General features: G+C 59.0%; 1 protein-coding gene across 9 annotated transcripts in view; it reads right to left on the bottom strand.

Annotated features, from left to right (window-relative positions):
- Positions 1–12,829, bottom strand: part of ADGRB2 (adhesion G protein-coupled receptor B2) — a 36,261-nt gene extending 23,432 nt beyond the window's left edge. For 4 of the 9 annotated variants that reach the window (XM_059690399.1, XM_059690394.1, XM_059690397.1 and 1 more), the window contains exons 1-2: positions 12,309–12,828; positions 4,836–5,643 (exon numbers count right to left, since the gene is read on the bottom strand). In XM_059690399.1, the coding sequence (XP_059546382.1) occupies positions 4,836–5,628 (793 nt within the window). In that variant the 5' untranslated portion in view covers positions 5,629–5,643; positions 12,309–12,828. Of the gene's footprint in view, positions 1–4,835; positions 5,644–12,308 lie in introns of those variants that run through there. The other 5 variants (XM_059690396.1, XM_059690398.1, XM_059690400.1 and 2 more) reach the window with 3 other exon arrangements.
- Positions 12,830–18,340: the final 5,511 nt, after the last annotated feature.

Genomic DNA, 18,340 nt, shown 5'->3' with positions numbered 1-18,340 from the left:
AGTGTTTGCAGACGGCAGTCAGAGCCCTGGCCCCATTTCCTACCACCGTGGGGGAGGTAGTACTGTCCAGTAACCTCAGTCTATGTATCTCCTTCTACCTGGCGGGTCCACACCTCCACACCCTCGCATAGGCTGTTTCCTCTACCTCGAAAGCCCTTGCTCCTACGGGGTTTCACAAAGCACCCAACAGGAAATGACTTGGGGTGGCTCACAAAAGTGCCATGAAATAGCACCGGATCACGGACAGAGGAACGTATCCCCTTTCCATGTCTCTTTTAATTAGGGTGACTTCTGCCAATCTGCCTGGCATAGTCCGGGTTGCACCTATTGCCCTGATGTAATTAATAGCACCTCTTCCCCCTTTATCACCTCAAAAAGGTCCCGGGTTAGATGATGACTTATAAGGTCGCCTTACTTTTAATCCTTCCTAGTGCATGAAAGATGAAGACTTTAACACCTCCCCCGCACATGCTGATTTCTCTAAAAAACTGAGAGGAGGGATGAGCATTTTGCTAGAATTTGATAACGTCGTTTTGTTTACACTGTGGTTGTTTTTTGGTTATCTTCTATTTCAAATAAGTAATACACTTTTTTCCATTTATGATATAAAGTTTCTTTTTAATAAAAAGGATTTTAAAAGCCTGTCAATTTGAGGGAAAATGTCACAGGCTAGTGAATTCCTATTCACTCCTCAAAACCCAACTCAGAATCACCTTCTTTAAACTGCCTTCTCATCCCTTTGTGGTTTAACCCCTTACTCTTCCTCTCCCTTGACATCAGCACATGTACATCATACCTATTACACTAAATTATGGCAACAGTCAACTATTTAGTAAGGACGAACCACGTGCCAGGCACTGTGCTCAGCCCTTACCCACATTCTCTTGGTTAATCCCATTATTCTGTGGAATAACTCTACCTTTTACGGGGGTGAAGAAACTTGCCCTCGGTCACACAGCTAATCAGTGGTGGGGTCAGGAACTGAAGCTGGGCTGGGCGACTTCAGCCTGTGGCCTTGACCACACTGTACACTAGTGGTCACTTTCCCCCACCAAAGGGCAGAAGGGGTGTCTGCCCGAGGCCTGGCACAAACTGCACTCTGATAAAGACATGAAGACGTGTGTGACGGATGGGCTGGGGCTCGGCCCTGCTGAGATGCGGGGGAGGGGGGGGGGGCTGTGCCCCACGCTTTCCCGCGATAGAGCACAGAGCTCCAGCAGCACAGGTCGGGGCTGAAAGGATCTCCCAGGAAATGCACTGCGTGTGCTGGGTCTCCTCCACCCCATCCAGAGAGAGGCTCTGCCTCCCCCATGCCTGAGCCCCAAACAGGCAGGTCGGCCCCACTCCCTGCCACCAGACCAGGCTGGCCAAAAGCAGGGCCTGAGTGCTGAGAGGAGAAAGGCCAATGCAGGACTGGGCAGGCCAGGTCAGAGACAGGGCGTGAGCTGTATTAGAAGGATTCGGAAGTTCTGGATAAACAAGGGCAAAGGGCATTCCAGGTGAGGGAAACAGCCCAAGGAAAGGTAGGGAGGCCAGAAAGCAGGGAGTTCAGGGGCCAGTGAGGGGTCCTGGTTGAAAGAGGAGAGAATTAGAGGGCAGGCTGAAAAGCAGGTGGCAGCTGGGTCCGGGGTGGGGCTAGCAGGCCAGGCTGAGGAGTTTGAGCCACAATGGACAGTCACTGGGGCCTGGATCAGGGAAGTCACACACAGCAGCAGAGGCAGAAAGGGGATTTGAACCCGATCTTGCCTCCCTGGCCGGACACTCAGGAGACCCCAGACCCACCCTGTAGCCATGACTTAGGAATGGAACCCAGATGATGGGGAGACAAGGGTGGGACAGGGCCCCTGGGGGGAGGCAGCGAGTGTGGCAGAGGAGGGAGGGGGTTGTAAGAGTGAAAGACACTCTCTTTCAGGTGTCACTTTGCACAGCTATCCATCGGCTGGTGCCTCGTCGGGATGGGAGGGTCGGTGGGCAGGCACTGCAGGTGGTGGCCGGCCCCCACGAGCTGGGCTCTGCAGCTGGCACCCCCTCTGAAACCCACCTTCCTGCCCCGGCCTCTATCAGCCTCCATTCCAATCCTCTACCAAGCTCCTTCCTGCCTGCCTTCCCTTTCTTCCTTTCCCCCCACTTAACAGATTGCAGCGGCAAGATGGCACAAATTTATGGCTCAACTCACCAAAAATAACAAGAGATCTATCAAAGGCAGTTTGCGTGAAATTAACAGGCGCCTGTACCTTCTTGTCAAAAGCACTCAGCTCTGAGGCGAGCCCTGGCACTCCACTCCGCCACTGCCCACCAGTTCCAGGCCTCATCGCTCTTCCGGCACCAACAGCCCCACCCCACCCGGCCTTGCCACTGACCCTACTCGGGGTGTCCCAGAGGAGGTGAGCACAGCTCCCTGCCCCAGTCCCTGGCAAAGGGGCCAGGAGGAGGGTCCTGGCCTTCACCACCATCCCCACCCATCCTGTTCTCAATCTGGCAGCTCTAGGTGCCAGCCGGTCCTCCTACAGTGGGTACATGTGTCCAGCTGGCCAGTGGGGAGGAGGTGAAGAGAAGCGTGGAGATGAGGCCAAGGGCTTGGCAAAGGTTGTGCTGCCCCCAGGCACAGAGTACCCTGGGCCCCGATGACGCCACTGGCCCTCAGACACTCCCTGCCACATGGAATGAACTGAGTCTTGCCCCAGAGTGGCAAAAGGGAGGAGGTGGCAGAGAGGAAGAGTCTCTTGTTTACCAGGGGAGAGAAAGAGGCTATGCCAGCCCAGCTGTGAGCGCCAGCATGCTGTGTGAGCCCACTTATGACGGCTGATGCCCATCACTCCCGGCAACTCCCCACAGGGCCTTCCTGCAGGCAAGCCCACGGAGCAGCCTGGAAACATGCCAAGCAGGACAAGGGGCATAAACAGAGTCAGGCTTGGGAACAGCTGGGAGCCCAGAGCTCCCTGCTCAGAAAGGATACCAGGCCTCATGTCTAAGGATAACCAGCATCCAACCTCCGCCCGTCCTCAGTCACAGAGGCTGTGGCAGAGGCTGGGACGATGGTGGGGATGATGGTGCCCTTCCTATAACCAGTCCTCTCTGATCCCCAAAGACACCCTAGCTACCAACCAACCCCTGCTTCCGGCTTCAACCAAGCCCAGCTGGCTGCTCCTGGCTCCATGCTTCACGTGGCAGCCAGCCCAGATGGTGCCTGCCCAGGAGGGCAGAGCCGTGCTCCATCCACTACAGACCACTGGGCCGATGGACCACAGGGAAAGCCAGACAAAAGAACTCACCCTCTGCTGAGCAGGATGGAGGCCCCCACAGAGTGACAGGCAGTGGCGGCCAGGCAGGAAGAGCCATAAACCTCCTGATATATGCCTGGCACTCTCCACAGATGTTCGACAAAGAGGGGAAATTCAATTTCTTCCTGCAGGCACTAAATCCCAGGCCAGCCTCCGGGGCCCGCAACCTGCCCACGGCCTAGCTGTCACTGGGACAGCTTCATTGACCACTGCTAAGAGGCCACGCTGGCCGAGGAGAGAGGCCGGAGCAAGGCCATGGGGCACTTGCCAAGGTTGGGCACGATGCCAGATGTCTCATGGGGGGCTGAGAAGCCCTTTCCCAAAAGGATTGTCGTGATAAACACTCCCTCTTACTACTTCAGGGATATCTCCCCATTTCACAGACAAGAAATTGGTGCCAAAAGCGGGGAGAGGGGGGTCCACTTCAGGTAACAGTCAAAGGCAGTGCCCAACTCCATGACACTGGCCTCCAAAGCAGGGATAGGGACAGATCATACTCCTCCCATACTCCTAGCAGCCCTCCCGCGAGCCCCACCGCCTCCCTGTGGTCCTCTCTCAGGCTGATCCAGATGCTCCTTCTGACTTATATCCCTGCATGACAGCCTCATGATAGTCGGCCAACACCTGTTATCCCAAATGGGGAAACTGAGGCCCAGAGAGGGGAGGGAACTTCCGTTAGTACCAGAGCTAAGAATCAGATCCCAGATCTGCCTCCCTCCCACCCAACTCCCTGCCAGGCCCCTGGCCAGTCCCTGCCCAGCACCGGTCAGTAGGCACGCAGGGTCCAGCTGAGGAGTTTGGAGCCTTGAAGCAGCGGGAAGGGTTGGCAGAAGGGAGCTGGAGTGGAAGCAGGAGCAGGCAGGACTCAAGGGCTCGGGGAGCTTTTGCCCAGTCAGCAGGAAGCCCTAGCAGCTGGCAGCCTCAGTCCCAGAAGACCTGGGCCCAGAGTGGGGAGACAGTGGATGCTGGGAGCTGAGCCAGCCCAGGCCTCCAAGGCAGCCTAGAAGCTCGGGCCTCTCCACCCAGGCTCATTCTTCTGCATCTCCCTCTGCCCCGACCCTGGGGCCACTGCCAAAAATCAGACACCCATGTGGGCAGGAACACAGCCCCTCTCCAGCCTCCAGGCAAACTTGTCAACTTGCAATGCCAGGCCCTTCCACAGTCACTCCCAGCTTTGGGCCTTTGTACACACTGCTCACTCGGCCTGGAATGCCCTCACCACTCCTTTGGCTTGGCTCAATTCCATCTGTCCTTCAGATCTCTGCTCCTTTTCACTTCCTCCAGGAAGCCTTCCCTGACTGCCCATCTAGGCAATCCCCTCCCCGGGTTTATCATAATCACTGTCTGATCTGTGCCCCCATTCATACACCCAGACTACAAACTCTTTAAGGGGGAGGTGTAACCCTAATCCATTTGATGACCCCAACATCTAGACAAGGCTAGGCACAGAGGGGACATGGGTGAACAGCTATATGGATCTGCCAGGATGGGCACCAGCAGGCACCATCAGTCCCCTGGACACAGGCACCCTACCCAGGCCCTGCTCAGACTCACCATATCTCATCTCGGTGGTGAACAGGTCATTGCTGCTCCCCGAGTGCAAGTCGGTCTCAGCAGATGGGGGTGGGCCCCCGGGCACCAGGGCATTGGACAGGGTGTGGGCAGCAGGGGGACCTGGAGGTGTGGTGGTGGCAGGGCTGGCCCCAGCCTCACCAGGGCAACTGCAGCCCGGCTGGGCAAAGCCACAGGCCCTGCCGGCGGCACGGCCACACTCCTCACTCCAGCGGCAGAGCACACCGCAGGTGAACTGGCTGGAGTTGTTGTTGTTGATGAGCAAGACCTCGACAAAACGGAAGGCCAGGGCTGTAGGTGCCAGCAGGCGCCGGGCCTCCGAGGGCTCGGCCGACAGGCACAGCTGCACGAAGTTCTTGTCGAAGTGCAGGAAGGTGAAGGGGCCTGAGCCGCCGCACAGCTCCAACCCCGCTGCTCCCGCCTCCTCCGGCCGCCCCACCTCCGACTCCGCCTGGGCCACCGCCTCCTCCGAGCGAGGCCGCAGGCAGGTGAAGTTGACCAGGTAGTGGTCCAGGGGCAGCAGGCGGGGTGCAAAGTGGGTGCACACCTCCTCCTGGCGGTTGAAGCGCAGGTACAGGGAGTACTTGGTGGGGTCGGGGTTCTCCAGTGTCCAGGAGCAGCCCGAGGCGATGGTCGGAAAGAGGTCCTGCAGTGAGAAGGCCCCGTAGAGCACGCCGGAGGCCAGGGCGGAGCAGGCGCTGGGGTCGGGATCGAAGGCGGCGGCCAGGCGCAGGGACAGAATCACAGATAGTAAGAGGGGACAGGCTGGGGTCATCCTATGTCCCTTGCCCTGTGGAGAGAGACAGTGTCAGTGGCTCGAGGCACAGCCAGCATGAGCTCTGAATCTCCTGCGGCTAAGCTGCAGGTCGTGGGCCTCGTGGCTAAGACCACCTGCATGATCTCAGGCAAGGGACTTGCCCTCTCTGAGCCTCGTTTTCTTACCTAGAGAATGAAGACAGGGGAGAGTGCCTGAATCTCGTATGTGCTTAAGAAACATTCATTGTCGTTGTTACTATTATCCTATGGTCCTCGGTCAGCCCCATCAACCACAAGCATCTCAGCTTGACAACAGGGTCCAGCCCCCCCCCCACCCCCACCCCCAGCTGGTACTCTCCAGAACTGTTGCTCCCAGTCGCGGTGTGTCATGCGTAATCCAGCAGTAATTGTCAAAGTAGCGATGTTTGATGATTTGCTTTTTTATAAATCAAAGCGATTCAAGGTTATTCCCGGAACAATGTCATTCTCACTCACTTGCTTTACTGAGTGGGAGAAAAAAGGGGGGGCGTGACCACCAGTGTGCCAGAGACTGCGTACAACCTGAGCCATGCCCATGGGAGGACATCGCACGTATGAACATCAACAGTATTGTTGCTGTGGATTTCCTGGTGGAAACGAGCAGGAGTGGCATCTGCGAAATGGGTGCAATAATTCCCCACGAACCCATCTTCCCCTCCCGTCTTGGGTTATCCTCCAACGCCTGGCTCAGGGCCTACCACCCCCAGTGAGGCCACCATGCCGTCTCCCTGCTCTTAGCTCCCACAGCCCTGGCCTGAAAGTCCACACCACCCAATCATGACCTCTGTCCCTTGCTATTTCCCCAGGGCTGGCTCAAATCTCATGAGTCTTCAGGGTCCTAAGAATGGAAACCAGAGTTCATTGATTTCCACATTCACACCCCCCCCCGCCCCCCGCCACCGCCCCGCCCGGCAAAATGCTGCCCTAAGCTGAGCTCCCAGCAAGTGTGAATATCCTCTAGGTGTGGGAGGGCAACAGGACCCAAGTCCAACCCTGACAGACCCACCAGGCAGTCAGGCCAGAGTGGACAAGAGCTGGTGGCGGGACACCTGCCAGTGCCCCGCTCACTAGCCAGGACACAGTCACTGCCCACAGCCTGCTCAGGCCCGCTTCCAGCCCTGCCCCCAAATCGATCCACACCGCCTCCGCCTCCTCCGTGTCCACGGCATAGCTCACAGCACTGGATGGGCCCCGAGAGCCTCCTTGTTCCACATTAGAGGAAAAAAGATGAGGCTCTGAGAGGGGAGGCAGCCTGCTCAAGATCACACAAGAGTGGCCAAGCTGGAACTGGAGTTCAGGACCTGAGGCCCCAGCGCGGTTTCTCTCTCGTCCACCAGCAGCCTCTTGCTCAGTCCCCTTCCTTGCTCAGGCTTCAGGCCTGATGGACAAGCCATTATCTCTGGGAACTGAGCCACACACATAGGAATATTCACAGGTACGGCTGGATTTTCCTAAGACAAAGCTGCTCCCCAGGGATGGATCTCCCCTCAGCTGTTCAGGAGTCTAAATCATGGCCGGAGGTTGGGGCAGGGGGCAGGAATTAGAGCCTCAGAATTCCAATCCCTGTGTAGAAGGGAGCTCCTTGCTGCCCAGATCCCACATGCTACAGTTCTGAGCCAGGCCCAAGCCCTAGTCACAAATTAGGGGGGTGGGGGCAGGCAAGCACTAGGCAGCCCCATTTACTGGGGAGGAGCTGCCCCACCCTCCTCCAAAGACCCACCTGGAGTTTTTCAGCAGAAGTCAGACAAGCTATGTCTCCACGGTCCCCCCCGCAGAAAAAGGAACCAGACTCTTGGTCTTCCCCACCCTGCATCATCCCTGTCCCAAACTGTTCAGCCCGCCCAGCCTGCTGCAGCACCAGCAAAGCCAGCGGCTGATAATGATTGACATCCAATCCCCCCGCTGCCCCCAATTATTTTTAAGCAGGCTGCAAAATTCAGGCCATGGCTGGGGCTCAGCAGAGGGGAGGTGGGAGCTCATTTTAATTGGCCTCGCCTCCCCCACTTAGAGCAGGCCGGGAATCTCCCCACACAGACACCAACACACATGGGCTGGAACATCCCTGGACCCTACAGGCATGCACACAAAAGTATGTATGCATGGATGCATATCTAGACAGGTGATCACAGGTGTTCTGTGTGTAAAAAGATTCACATGCACATAGATGAGTGTAGACCACCGATGTGGGAACTCACATGCACACAGGACGGTGCACATTCACATGTATGAGGGTATAAAGAGCCAAACGTTTGTGCACAGAGGCGGAGATGCAAATGTACTCTCCAGCGTGAACACACACAGGTACTGGGTTCTCTGAGGCTCAGGACACGACAGCTGAGTGTCAGGCAGGAGCTGACCTGCTGCTCCTTCCTGTTCCTGCAGCCTCTTGGGTCCCCGCTGCTCCCTACTCCATAGTCCCAACTCCCCCACCTCCAGGGCCTCCACTGCCCCCTACTCCATAGTCCAGGCCCACCAAGAAGCACTAGGTCCACACCCTTCAGAGCCACAGCGTGGCTTCTCCAGCATTGAGCCACCTCCTCACCTGCCCAAACCCCTCCTCTGCTCAGTCTCCTTCAGACACCCCTTCACCCCAATTCCAGAATTTCCCCCGAGTACGCATGAGCCTCACGGTTGCTGCTGTGACATATGACTTTTTAGGGGCCCCTCTTTGTATCGCTCTCCACACACAAAATAACGCATGGAGCCCAACTGCAGGCGAGGTCAGAGAGCGCCTCCCCTGGGAGGGGACCTAGAGGAACCCTTGCCTCACAGGCAGCCTACCTAGTTATTAGCCAGAGTAACCTCCCTGAGCATGGCCCCTGCCCCCAGGACTGCATGCACCTTCTCCTTCGCCTCACAGAGGCCAGCGCAGGGAGAGGGCTCACAGCTCGCTCTCCCTCTCCTCGGAACCTCACCAACTCTCCCTCTTTCCTGCTGAGGTCAACTGCTGCCGCTGGGAAGGTTCTTCGGGTTGAACCACAATTTGCCACCTGTAAGCCCACAACCCTCCATGCCCGAGAACTAACTGCACAGGAAAGGGGAGGTCAGCTCTGAGCAAGCACTTCCTGGGCCTGGAAGTTAAAGGAGAATACTCCAAAGGCCTCCTCCTCCCTCAGGACCTCACGGGCTGAGATGGGGGAGTGGCTGGAGGGAGTAATCTCGGTCTCAGGGACCCCCACCCTCCTCAGGCTAACTTCATGCACGTCTGCCGCCCAGCAAGCCCGGGAACCCCATCCTCTGCCCAGGCCCACTCAGGCCCCTGCTCCCAGACCCCACAGGCCTGCCCAGCCGCGGGCTGCCCGTCTGCACCACAGGGGGAATCAGAGGGTTTCGCAGCAGCTGGAAGGACCAAGGCAGGACTCGGGGAGGGTGGGCAGCAGAGCGGCGGGGTGGGGCACCTCAAGTCCGGGACTGGGTCTCTGGGGCTCCCCAGGATCGACCCTTCTCCGCCCGGCCGGCTAGGAACAGGGGAAGCTGGGCGACCGGGCCCGGGAGCCCTGGCCGCGCTGGGGGAGGGGCGCGGCGGGGCGCTAGACGGTCGAATTCATCCACCGGCGGCTCCAATCCGCCCGCCTGTCATCACCCTCCGCCTCCCCGGCGCTCGCTGCGGGCCGAACCCAGGCCCACGCGCGGGCACGCACCCCCGTCCCGGCCTCTGGGTCCCCTGCCCACGCACCTGCGGGGGAGGGGGGAGGGGAGACCCGGAGGGGCGGGGTCCTCAAGGGCCCCCTCTCCTTGAGCTCTGGCATCCAGGCGGGGGCACACCCTCCATCCAGCCTCGGAGCTGGTGGGCAGAACCGGAGGGAGGGGGCGAGCCGCCCCCCAGGCGGCCCCTCCCTCCAGACTGGCCGAGCGTCGCCCACCCTTCCCTCGCGAGGGTCTCTCCGTCCCGGAGGGGGGCTCCGGAGCCCCCTGCACGCCGTAGGGAGGGGGGTGAGGGACGGCCCCCGGTCCCCGGGGCGGAGCCGCGTGGGCGGCGGGGGAGGGGGCGGTGACTCAGCCGCCCTCCGCCCGCCTCCCCGGAACTTTGCAGCAGCTGGAGCCGCGGTTGCTACAGGAACCGAAAGCTTTTGTTCCCCCATGTCAGGGCTGCCAGGGCTGCCAGGGCCAGAGGGGCCGCCACTCCCAGGTGGGACCCGGGCCCGGCCACACTGCCGACAGGATTTCAGCCAAACAGAACGTCGGAGCCCTTCGCTCACGCCAACGCCAGGGTTCTTCAAACTCTTGGGGTCCTCAGGTCAGGTGGCCCCCTAACTCCGATCTGGAGTGCTAACTGCCCTGGAAAGTTACTGATGGCATCTGACCTGGTGGGGGGGGGGGGACGGCGGACGTCTCTGTGCCCCATGTGCTCCTCTGTGACTGATTTCCCACGTGGGCCCCGCTAACAGGCAGCCTATCACTGGGGGACTTGACTTGGGTTTCTTTGTATTAATCTCACCTGCCAGCCTCTACCAGGTACACCTGAACAAGGGCCTCGGCAACCCTGAGCAGAGCTGACCCCAGAGTGGCCGGGTCGGGTGCTAAAGGATGGCTGAGGACGGAGAAACAACAGTCACAGGCTCCCTGGACCCACGGGGTGGCTGAGGCATTTTCTGGCTTCATTACCCTGGGGGTTGTAGTGAAGTCACTAGGACCTATTCTGCATTTCTCCTCTGGGATTAGGAGTGGAGTAGAGAGGGGCCTGACCTTGGCCTTGAAGAGGAACAGCCCAACACACCTACCATCACTGGGCATTATTAGATGCCAGACACTCTAAACAATCTAACTTCATTCTCTCAGCGACTACAGGAGGCAGTCATTGGCCCATTTTATAGAAGGCCAGCTGAGGCTCAGAAAGGTGATGCAGCTCGCCCAGGTCACACACCTTGAACCCAGGTCCTCTGACCAAAAGCTGAGTCCCTGACTGCGTACTCAGCTCCATTACCTGGGGTTGGAAGGGAGGAAAGAGGGCAGAGGCTAGTTAGGACCTCACTTTGTTGCCTACCTGGACCTATTCCTTCCTAAAGAGTGTGTGTGTTGGGGGGGATGGACGGGGTGAACGGGGTGCAGAAGAGGGGAAGACAAAAAGAGAAGGCAGAGAAGGGAAGAAGAGGGGGAGACCTTTCTCATGCTTCCACCACCACCTGGGCATACCCTGTACAGAGTCCACACTGACCCCCACCCCTGTGGCAGCGGGGGCACACTCCCCAGGTGGCTGCTGGTCCAGGGCCAGGTGGACTCCCCCACTGCCTACCCCATGCCCAAGCAAGACAGAGTCCACCGATGCCCCCACCTCCCACCCAGTAGGGACTGCCCTCGGGTAGACAGACAGGCTCCCTGGGGACAACTGCCCAAGCCCAGACAAGCCCACCTCAAATCCAGGGCCAGTCCTGCTGGTCCGCGCTCAAGGGACTCCTGAATTGCTGCTAGGATGAGCCTTCTCCTCCACCCCACCCCACCGCACCGCACCCCCAAAGTAAACGGCCTGAAGACCAGAGCAGCTTCGGCAGGGGTAGCACAAGGGAGCACCCGGCCTCGCCCAACCGCCTCTCCACAGGGACTTCCCAGCGCTGGTCCCGCAGCCACCACTGCTGCTCGGGCTGCGGGAATCTGGGGTGGCCGGCTAATGGAAAAGGGGGTGGTGGGTCCAGGGCGGCGGGCAGGGGGCGCCAGAGGACGTCCCGGGGCCCCGGCCGGCAGCAGCTGGCAAGACTGGCTGGCGGGCCCTGTCTCTCGGCCCGGGAGCCCCTCCCCCCGCCAGCACCAGACCCTTCGCCCGCTCTACACCCGCCGCGGGGACGCCTTCCCTGGGACCCCGCCGACTGCGGGAGCGGCCGCCAACTTCAAAGCCTACAGCCCCCTCCCCGCGCCCATCACACCAGCCCCCGGGGCTGCGGGAGGGTGCGTTTGGTCCCTGGCTCTATGCCCCGGGGGTGGGAGGAGAGGCATGGAGGGTGGACAGATAGACTCCAGCCAAAGATGGACACGGGAGCCAGGGATGCAGGGCCAGTCGAGATCCTGGCTGGAGAGGAGGGGGCTCTGAGCAGACGTGGGGGACACGGCCCCAAGTCCGGCTGAGGGGGGAGGGGACTTGCAGCAGAGATTGGCGAGGGATGGCGGGACACCGGACAGATAGATATGGGGGGAAGGGGCAGTCGGACAGAAATAAGAGGGGAAGCATGGTCGGCTACCGATGCGGGGCAGATGGGGACAGGAAGGGCTCCGGGCAGAGATGAAATGGAGGAGAGGAGCAGGGTCCGGCGTCCAGGCAGGAGGGGGGATTAAAGGGAGTGACATAATCGAGCTGTAGGTTGGACGGGGGGTTCTAATGAGGGTGGGGGCGCACCGCCCGGATCCACGCTGAGATAGGGAGACTGGGGACAGCGATGGGGTAAGGTCTGGGTCAGGAATGGGGGGGGGGGGCGCTTTAGCAAAGATGGGTAAGGGGGAGGGGACGGGAAAGGGACTCGCCAGAGATCGAGGGGACCTCGGCCCAGGCTTGTAAGTTCTCAAAGAGAGGGGAGTGGGTGGGTAGGTGCCGAGTGAAGTCAGTTCGGGCAGGGGAGAAAGCAGCAGCGATGGGTAGGGGAGCGCCCCGAGTCCGGGCTAGTGCGGAAACTCCGGACCCCGCGGGGAGGGCTCGGGGAGGGGCCGCATCGGGGTCTGGGGCCGAGCACTCACCTGGGCGCCGTCAGCAGCAGGAGCGGGGGCCGGCGCTGGCGGAGGCGACCAAGGGGCGCAAGTTTGCCATCCCTAAGGCGGGGGCCTGGCCGAGCGCGGGGCAGCTCGTAGCAGCCGCGCGGAGGGCCGAGGCTCCCGATCCGCGGAGCGGCGGGTGCAGAAAAGGCGCCGCGGATCAGCGCGGGGCGGGCGGGCGGGCGGGCGCCCGGCCAGGCGCGGGCTCCTGCCGCCGCCCCCCACCCCCGGTCCCCGCTCCCCCGCCCGGATCACCGTCCGCGTCTCGCACCGCCTCCTATTTGCGGGCGGCGGCCGCAGCCCCGGACTCTGGAAGCCGGCGCCGCATCCTCCTCGGTCTCCAAGAGCCGCCGCAGCTGTCTGTGCCGCCGCCTCCGCCGCCGCTGCCGAACCCGGTTCCTCCGGCTGCTCCGGCCGCTGCCCGCAGCGCGCGCCAGGCCGAGTGACGGCCGAGGCGGGACGCGGCGCCTGCGCGGGCCGGGCCCGGGAGGGGGCGCGCGCCGGGCCGGGCGCTAGGAGCCGCGGGAAAAGGGGCGGGGGGCGGGGGCGACGCGCGCCGCCTCCTGTTACAGGGGGAGCAGCGCCAGCCGAGCCAAGCGCGCCCTCCCCTCCCCTCCCTGGGCCCCAGGCGCCGGCGCGGGAGAAGCCCAGGGTAAGCCCCCGCCCCGCCCAGGGCCTCCCCGACCAGCAGAATGAGGCGATCCACGGCGCCCCTCCAGCGATACCCTAGGCTCGAGGCATCTCAGTCAGCCAGGGTCTCAGGGGCCCTGGAGACTGAAGCATCGGCTCACCCTCCACCCCCGCCCGCATGTGCATTGCAAATTGCATATCCCGGTGCATGCAGGTGCCACTCATGTGCGCTGAACTTTGCATATGCTTATGCATACAGGTGCCTTATGTGTGCACTGCAACGTTCACTGGCTCTGTGCATGCAACTGCTACACACATGCACGGTGTGTTTACATATGCTCGGGTCCTGAATGCATGTTGCCTGTTATTGTATGTAGAGATGCTATTTGTGTGCAAGCTTACAAGTGCCACATATGTGCTCAGTGCTGTGAGTCACTTGTATGTAGGAGCCACATATGTACACTGCAGTGTGGTATGTTCGGTGCATGCTCTGGTGTAAACTCTGCAATGTTGCATGTCCCTAGGCACGGGGACGCTACCCGTGTGCAGTGTGTTACATGTTTTCCTGAGTGCCTGTCTATTCCCATAAGCGCCTTTCCCTGTGCCAGGGGCGCCTCCATGTTGCATCTGCTTGTGTAAAAGCAGCAGAAATGTACAGATCCACCCCCTCCCCACCCTGGCACTGTGCCCAGGGACAGTTGGGCTGGGCCAGAGGCTGCATGGTAAAGGCGGCACCCAGGAAAATGCCTGTGGCTCTGGGCCCTGGTTGGGTGGTTTGTGGCCTGGGCATGTTGCCACCAGGAAGATGGGCAGACCAGGGACACACCACTTTGGCCAAAGATTCATAGGTTAATTGGATGGCTCTGGTCAGAGGACAAGCCAGCAGGGAGGCAACTTTGCAGTGAGGGTGAGATGGCTTCAGGAACCCTACTTTTTAAAGGTTCTCTGGCCAGGAAAGGGCCAAACGTGGAAAGAAGGAAGTTCCCAGGCCGCCCAATCCCAACCCCACTTCTCCACTGAAGCCCCTTGAGTTGTGTCTCCCTGGAGATGGGGTAGGATGAGAAGACTCCACCCCTCCCAGGGCAGGACCAGGAAGAGGCAGAGAGAAAAGCCCCTTGTTTCCTCCCCGAGTGCCTCCCCCATCCAGCAGTCTCAGTGACATTTGTTGTGAGTGATTGTGAGAGATTATCGACTTTAATGGAAGGAGGTAATAAGGGGCAATGAAGGAATATCACCCGTCACCTTAAGGGGATTTATGAGGCTGTGTGAGGCAGGGAGGAGGGCCGGCACCTTTCCGTTCCCAGCGTGAGCCCAAGGAGGCCTGTGCCCTGGGCCCAGCGCTGGCAGGCAGGGCACCTGGCTGCTTCTGGGCCCCTCAAACACACCCCAGGTCTCTGGGTCTCGAGGTTCAGCCCCTATTGTGAAAGCCAAGCCGGGCAGCTTGCTATCTGCTTGGTGTGTTGAAGCACCCGAAGGGCAGGGAAGACCCCAGGCCTCCTTACTTGGGCATTGTGAGGGGCAATGCCGTCCCTGGGGTTGGGGCCTTAATGTGGTGGGCAAAGGTGGGGAGAATGATTGAGACATGGGGTACCCACAGGGATGTAAGAGCAGTCCCTCTGAAGCCTCTAGAACCCGATCCTACAGAGCTCTAGCCCCTTCCACTCCTAGGGAGCTGCCTCCCTCTTTATGAATATTCATGACATTAGCATACTAGAGACCCAGAGCCCAGAGAAACTCCTGCAGATGTGATGCAGCTGGATCCCTAAGGCCCTCCCCTTCCCCCCAGAATCCAGCTGGGTGCGAGGTAATAGGAGGGGCTGGGTCCTGAGAGATAGCAGCGTTTTGTGTGTTTCTCTGTTCCTTGTTAGTCCTCTGGTTTCTTGACCCCATTCTTTCAGCCACAATAAAAATAAGGATCCCCTAGGAAAGACAGGTGGTCAGATAGAGGGAAGGACTGACAGAGATAGCACCATCTACCAGGGGCTCAGGGTGGCAGAGTGAGGAGATCAGCAAGGCAGGAGGGCTATGGGAACTGGGTGGAGAGAGCAGGACCTCCTAGGGGTTGTGCAGAAGCAGGCTAGAATAGGGCAAACCTCTGGAACCCCTCCCAACGGTGCATCCCCACATCAGGGCTTCCCCACCTCCTTTCCCAGGAGCCCCTGCCCTTCCAGACTCACTCTGGTGATGATGCCACCCAGGAGGACTCAGAGTAATTACATATTGTTTCCATATTCAAATCCAGCTGGTTGAAGAAAAATTACTTTTCCAACAGCCCAGACAGGGGTGAAAAGAGCAAGTCTTAGCCCCAGGAGGGGCCTGCAGGGAGCCTGCGGCAGAGACTAGACACGGGAAGGGGCACCAGCCAGAGCTGAGCACAAAGGGCTTGGGCAGAGTGGAGGGACATCCCTCCACCTGCCCCTTCCCGCACAGACTGGGCAAAGGACAATGACCCCAGCCCTTTCCCCCATTGGGACCCGCTCTGGAGCCTCTGGTGGCCGGGAGGGGTTCAATCCCACATGGCAAGTAGAAGTCAGGCTCTCTACTCTGCTCTCACGCTGCCATGCTGGGTGACCTTGAGAAAGTCCCTTTAGCTTTCTGAGCCTCTGTTTCCTTATCTGCGAAATGGTACAAATGACCTCACCTGGGTGGAACTGATGGCTTCAGTAAGATAAAAGATATGGATTAGCAACAGTTACACCTCTGAAAGAGGCCTTTTAAAATTATTATTATTATTATTACTAGAGGCGGGGGGTCCCTCAGCCAGGCCTGCGCCCTCTCGCAATCCAGGACCCCTCGGGTAGGGTCCCTAGGCCTGGCCGGTGATCAGGGACTATCGGGGCTTTCCTTCCCCCGGCTGCCAGCAGCTGGCCCTGCCACTTCACTGCTTGCCACCTGTGCAGCACTGCCTCCCCCATCCGCCACCACCAGTCACCTCCCTCTGCGGGCAACAGGCATGGGGTGCGATCGCTTGGCTGGCCTGGGCCTCCCTCTGCGGGGTGATCATGGGGTGATGGCGGGGCCCCCCAATCAATCTCATCGCACCCACCTTGGCTGGCCTGGCGCCAGTGCATGTCACAGCGTGGTCGTCCGGAAGGTCGTCCAGACATTCTGCTGTTCAGTCATTCAGTTAATTTGCATATTCTGGTTTTATTATTATGGAAGATTATTAAATCCTCATCCAAGGACATTTCTTTCATTGATTTTTAGAGAGAGGGGACGGGAGAAAGAGACACAGAGAGAGAGATACATCGATTGGTTGCCTCCTGCACACACCCTGACAAGGACCAAAAATCCAACCCGCAACCTAGGTATGTGCCCTGTTTGGGAATCGAACCCATGACCTTTGGTGTACAGGACGATGCTCCCATTGACTGAGCCATACCAACCAGGGCTGAAATTATTTTTTATTACCAATTAATTCGTGTTTTTGTTAGCAGTAACAGCCACCAGGGGCCCAGTCTGGAGGCAGCACAGATGTCAGTGGGACAGCTCAGGGGAGGATGGGAGGTCATGGAGGGGAGCAACCCCAGCCTTCCCCGCCTGACCTCAGCCCTGCCTCCCTCTGGGCCAGCCACCGCTACGCTTCATTGCCCTTTAAACAGATGAGAAAATGTTCTTCCTGCCCAGTGATTTATTTTTCCCAAAGCCTGACGTTTCCTTCTAGCTGGTGGGACCTAGGAGCGCCCCTCTCTCAGCTCCTGCCCTCCACTGCCACTCAGCCAGGCAGGCACCCACCCACCCAGAATTCTGGGTACAACGATCTCCTTTCAGCCCCCCACTCCGACCCCAGGCACCTCTCAGGAGCTCACAACATGTCCCCAAAGACACCCAAATTCGTGTAATGGTCTCCTACCAGGGTCTGTCCCAGAGCTCGTATGACAACCCCTCACTGCTCTGATGTCACGGATGCTGGAGGGGCATTCTGGGAAAGGTGGCCTGTCCCTCTGTGCCTGGGAAAGTCCTACATGTCGAGCTTCCATCCTTCCTGCTGCAGATGCCAGGAGCCAGGGGCAACCCAGGCTGGGTGTTCGTCGCTTTCTTGGTGATGTAGATTAGGGAGAGAAGGGAGGCTTACTCGCTGCCTACCCGGATCTTCCCAAAAGGTCAGTACCTGTGTTCTCTGGCCCCTGGCCCCTAGGACAAAGGATGGAAAAGACCTTTAAGGTCCAGAGTGATCTTAATGTACATGGTCTTCTAGTGGAGGGTGGGCACAAGAGCCTGGCACTGAAATGGTGTCTGTAGTCATTCATTAAAAAACATATTGAGTGTTTACTATTGTTCTAGGCGCTGGGATCCAGGCCATCAGCAAATCCTGCGCTTCTATCTCCCAAAGCATCCCAGATCTATTCACCCTTCCCATCCCCACCGCCAACACCAGAGTCCCAGCCACCATCATCGGTGCCAAACTCTCCCGTATTTGATCTCTGGGTTCCCACTTCTTCCTCACCACCCCAATCCATTCTCCTGAGCCCACTGAGCTATCTTTTTAACATATAAATCAGCACCATTTCTTAAGCCCTTCCATGGCTCCCCACTACCCTTCCAGCCTCTCTAGAGTTATCCCCTCCCCACCCTCACCCCACCCCACACGGGGCTTGAGTAACACAGGTCTTCTTACTGTTCTTGGAAAACTCCAAACCCTTCTTCTCCCAGCACTTCCCACGGCTGACTCCTCATCAGAAAGATCTCAGTTCCAACATCACCTCCTCTAGGATGTCTCCCCTGATTACATTTCTGAAGCACCCAGGTGCTCCCTCCCATGGCCTTGTAGTTTCTTCTAACACTCACTACTCTAAAAACATGTTCTCTATTTACCTACACCATCTGTTTCCCCCACTGGACTATGAGTTCTGTAAAGGCAGAGACCTTGTCCATCCATTCGCCGTTGGCTCCTCTGGCACAAAGCGCTATGCCAGGTACGAGGTAGGTACTAATAAACATTTGTTGGCTGCATGAACGGTGAAAGGCAAGCAAAGGCCCTGCGCTCACAGAGCTTCCAGTGCGTGATCCCTGGTCGATGTTTGTCCAATAAAACAGTGTTTCACACTTTCTCATGCGATGATGCAGCGAGAGTTCAGGCCCTGTAATCGCACCGACCCGGACGTCGGCCTGTGTCCCTCACTGCTGTGTAAGCTTGGACAGGTCCCTTTGGCTCTCAAAGCCTTGGTTTTCCCATCTGTAAAATGGAAGTAAAGATCCTAACCTAGCAGAGCCGACTGAGTCACACGAGATGACAAAGCCTCAGTGCCTCTCACGGTGCCAGGCCCAGGGAGGTGTCACCTGCATGAATGTGGGCCCTTTCAGGCTTACTCAGGGCTGCAGGCTGTTCGAGATTCTCGGGTCATGGAGATGACGCAGAATGGGTCCCTGACCTTCCGGCCTTCCCA

This window comes from Myotis daubentonii, chromosome 3, assembly GCF_963259705.1.
Source record: "Myotis daubentonii chromosome 3, mMyoDau2.1, whole genome shotgun sequence".
In the NCBI taxonomy this organism is placed as follows: domain Eukaryota; kingdom Metazoa; phylum Chordata; class Mammalia; order Chiroptera; family Vespertilionidae; genus Myotis; species Myotis daubentonii.
Note: the sequence above shows the minus strand (reverse complement) of the source record. Positions and strands in the feature narration are given on the sequence as shown.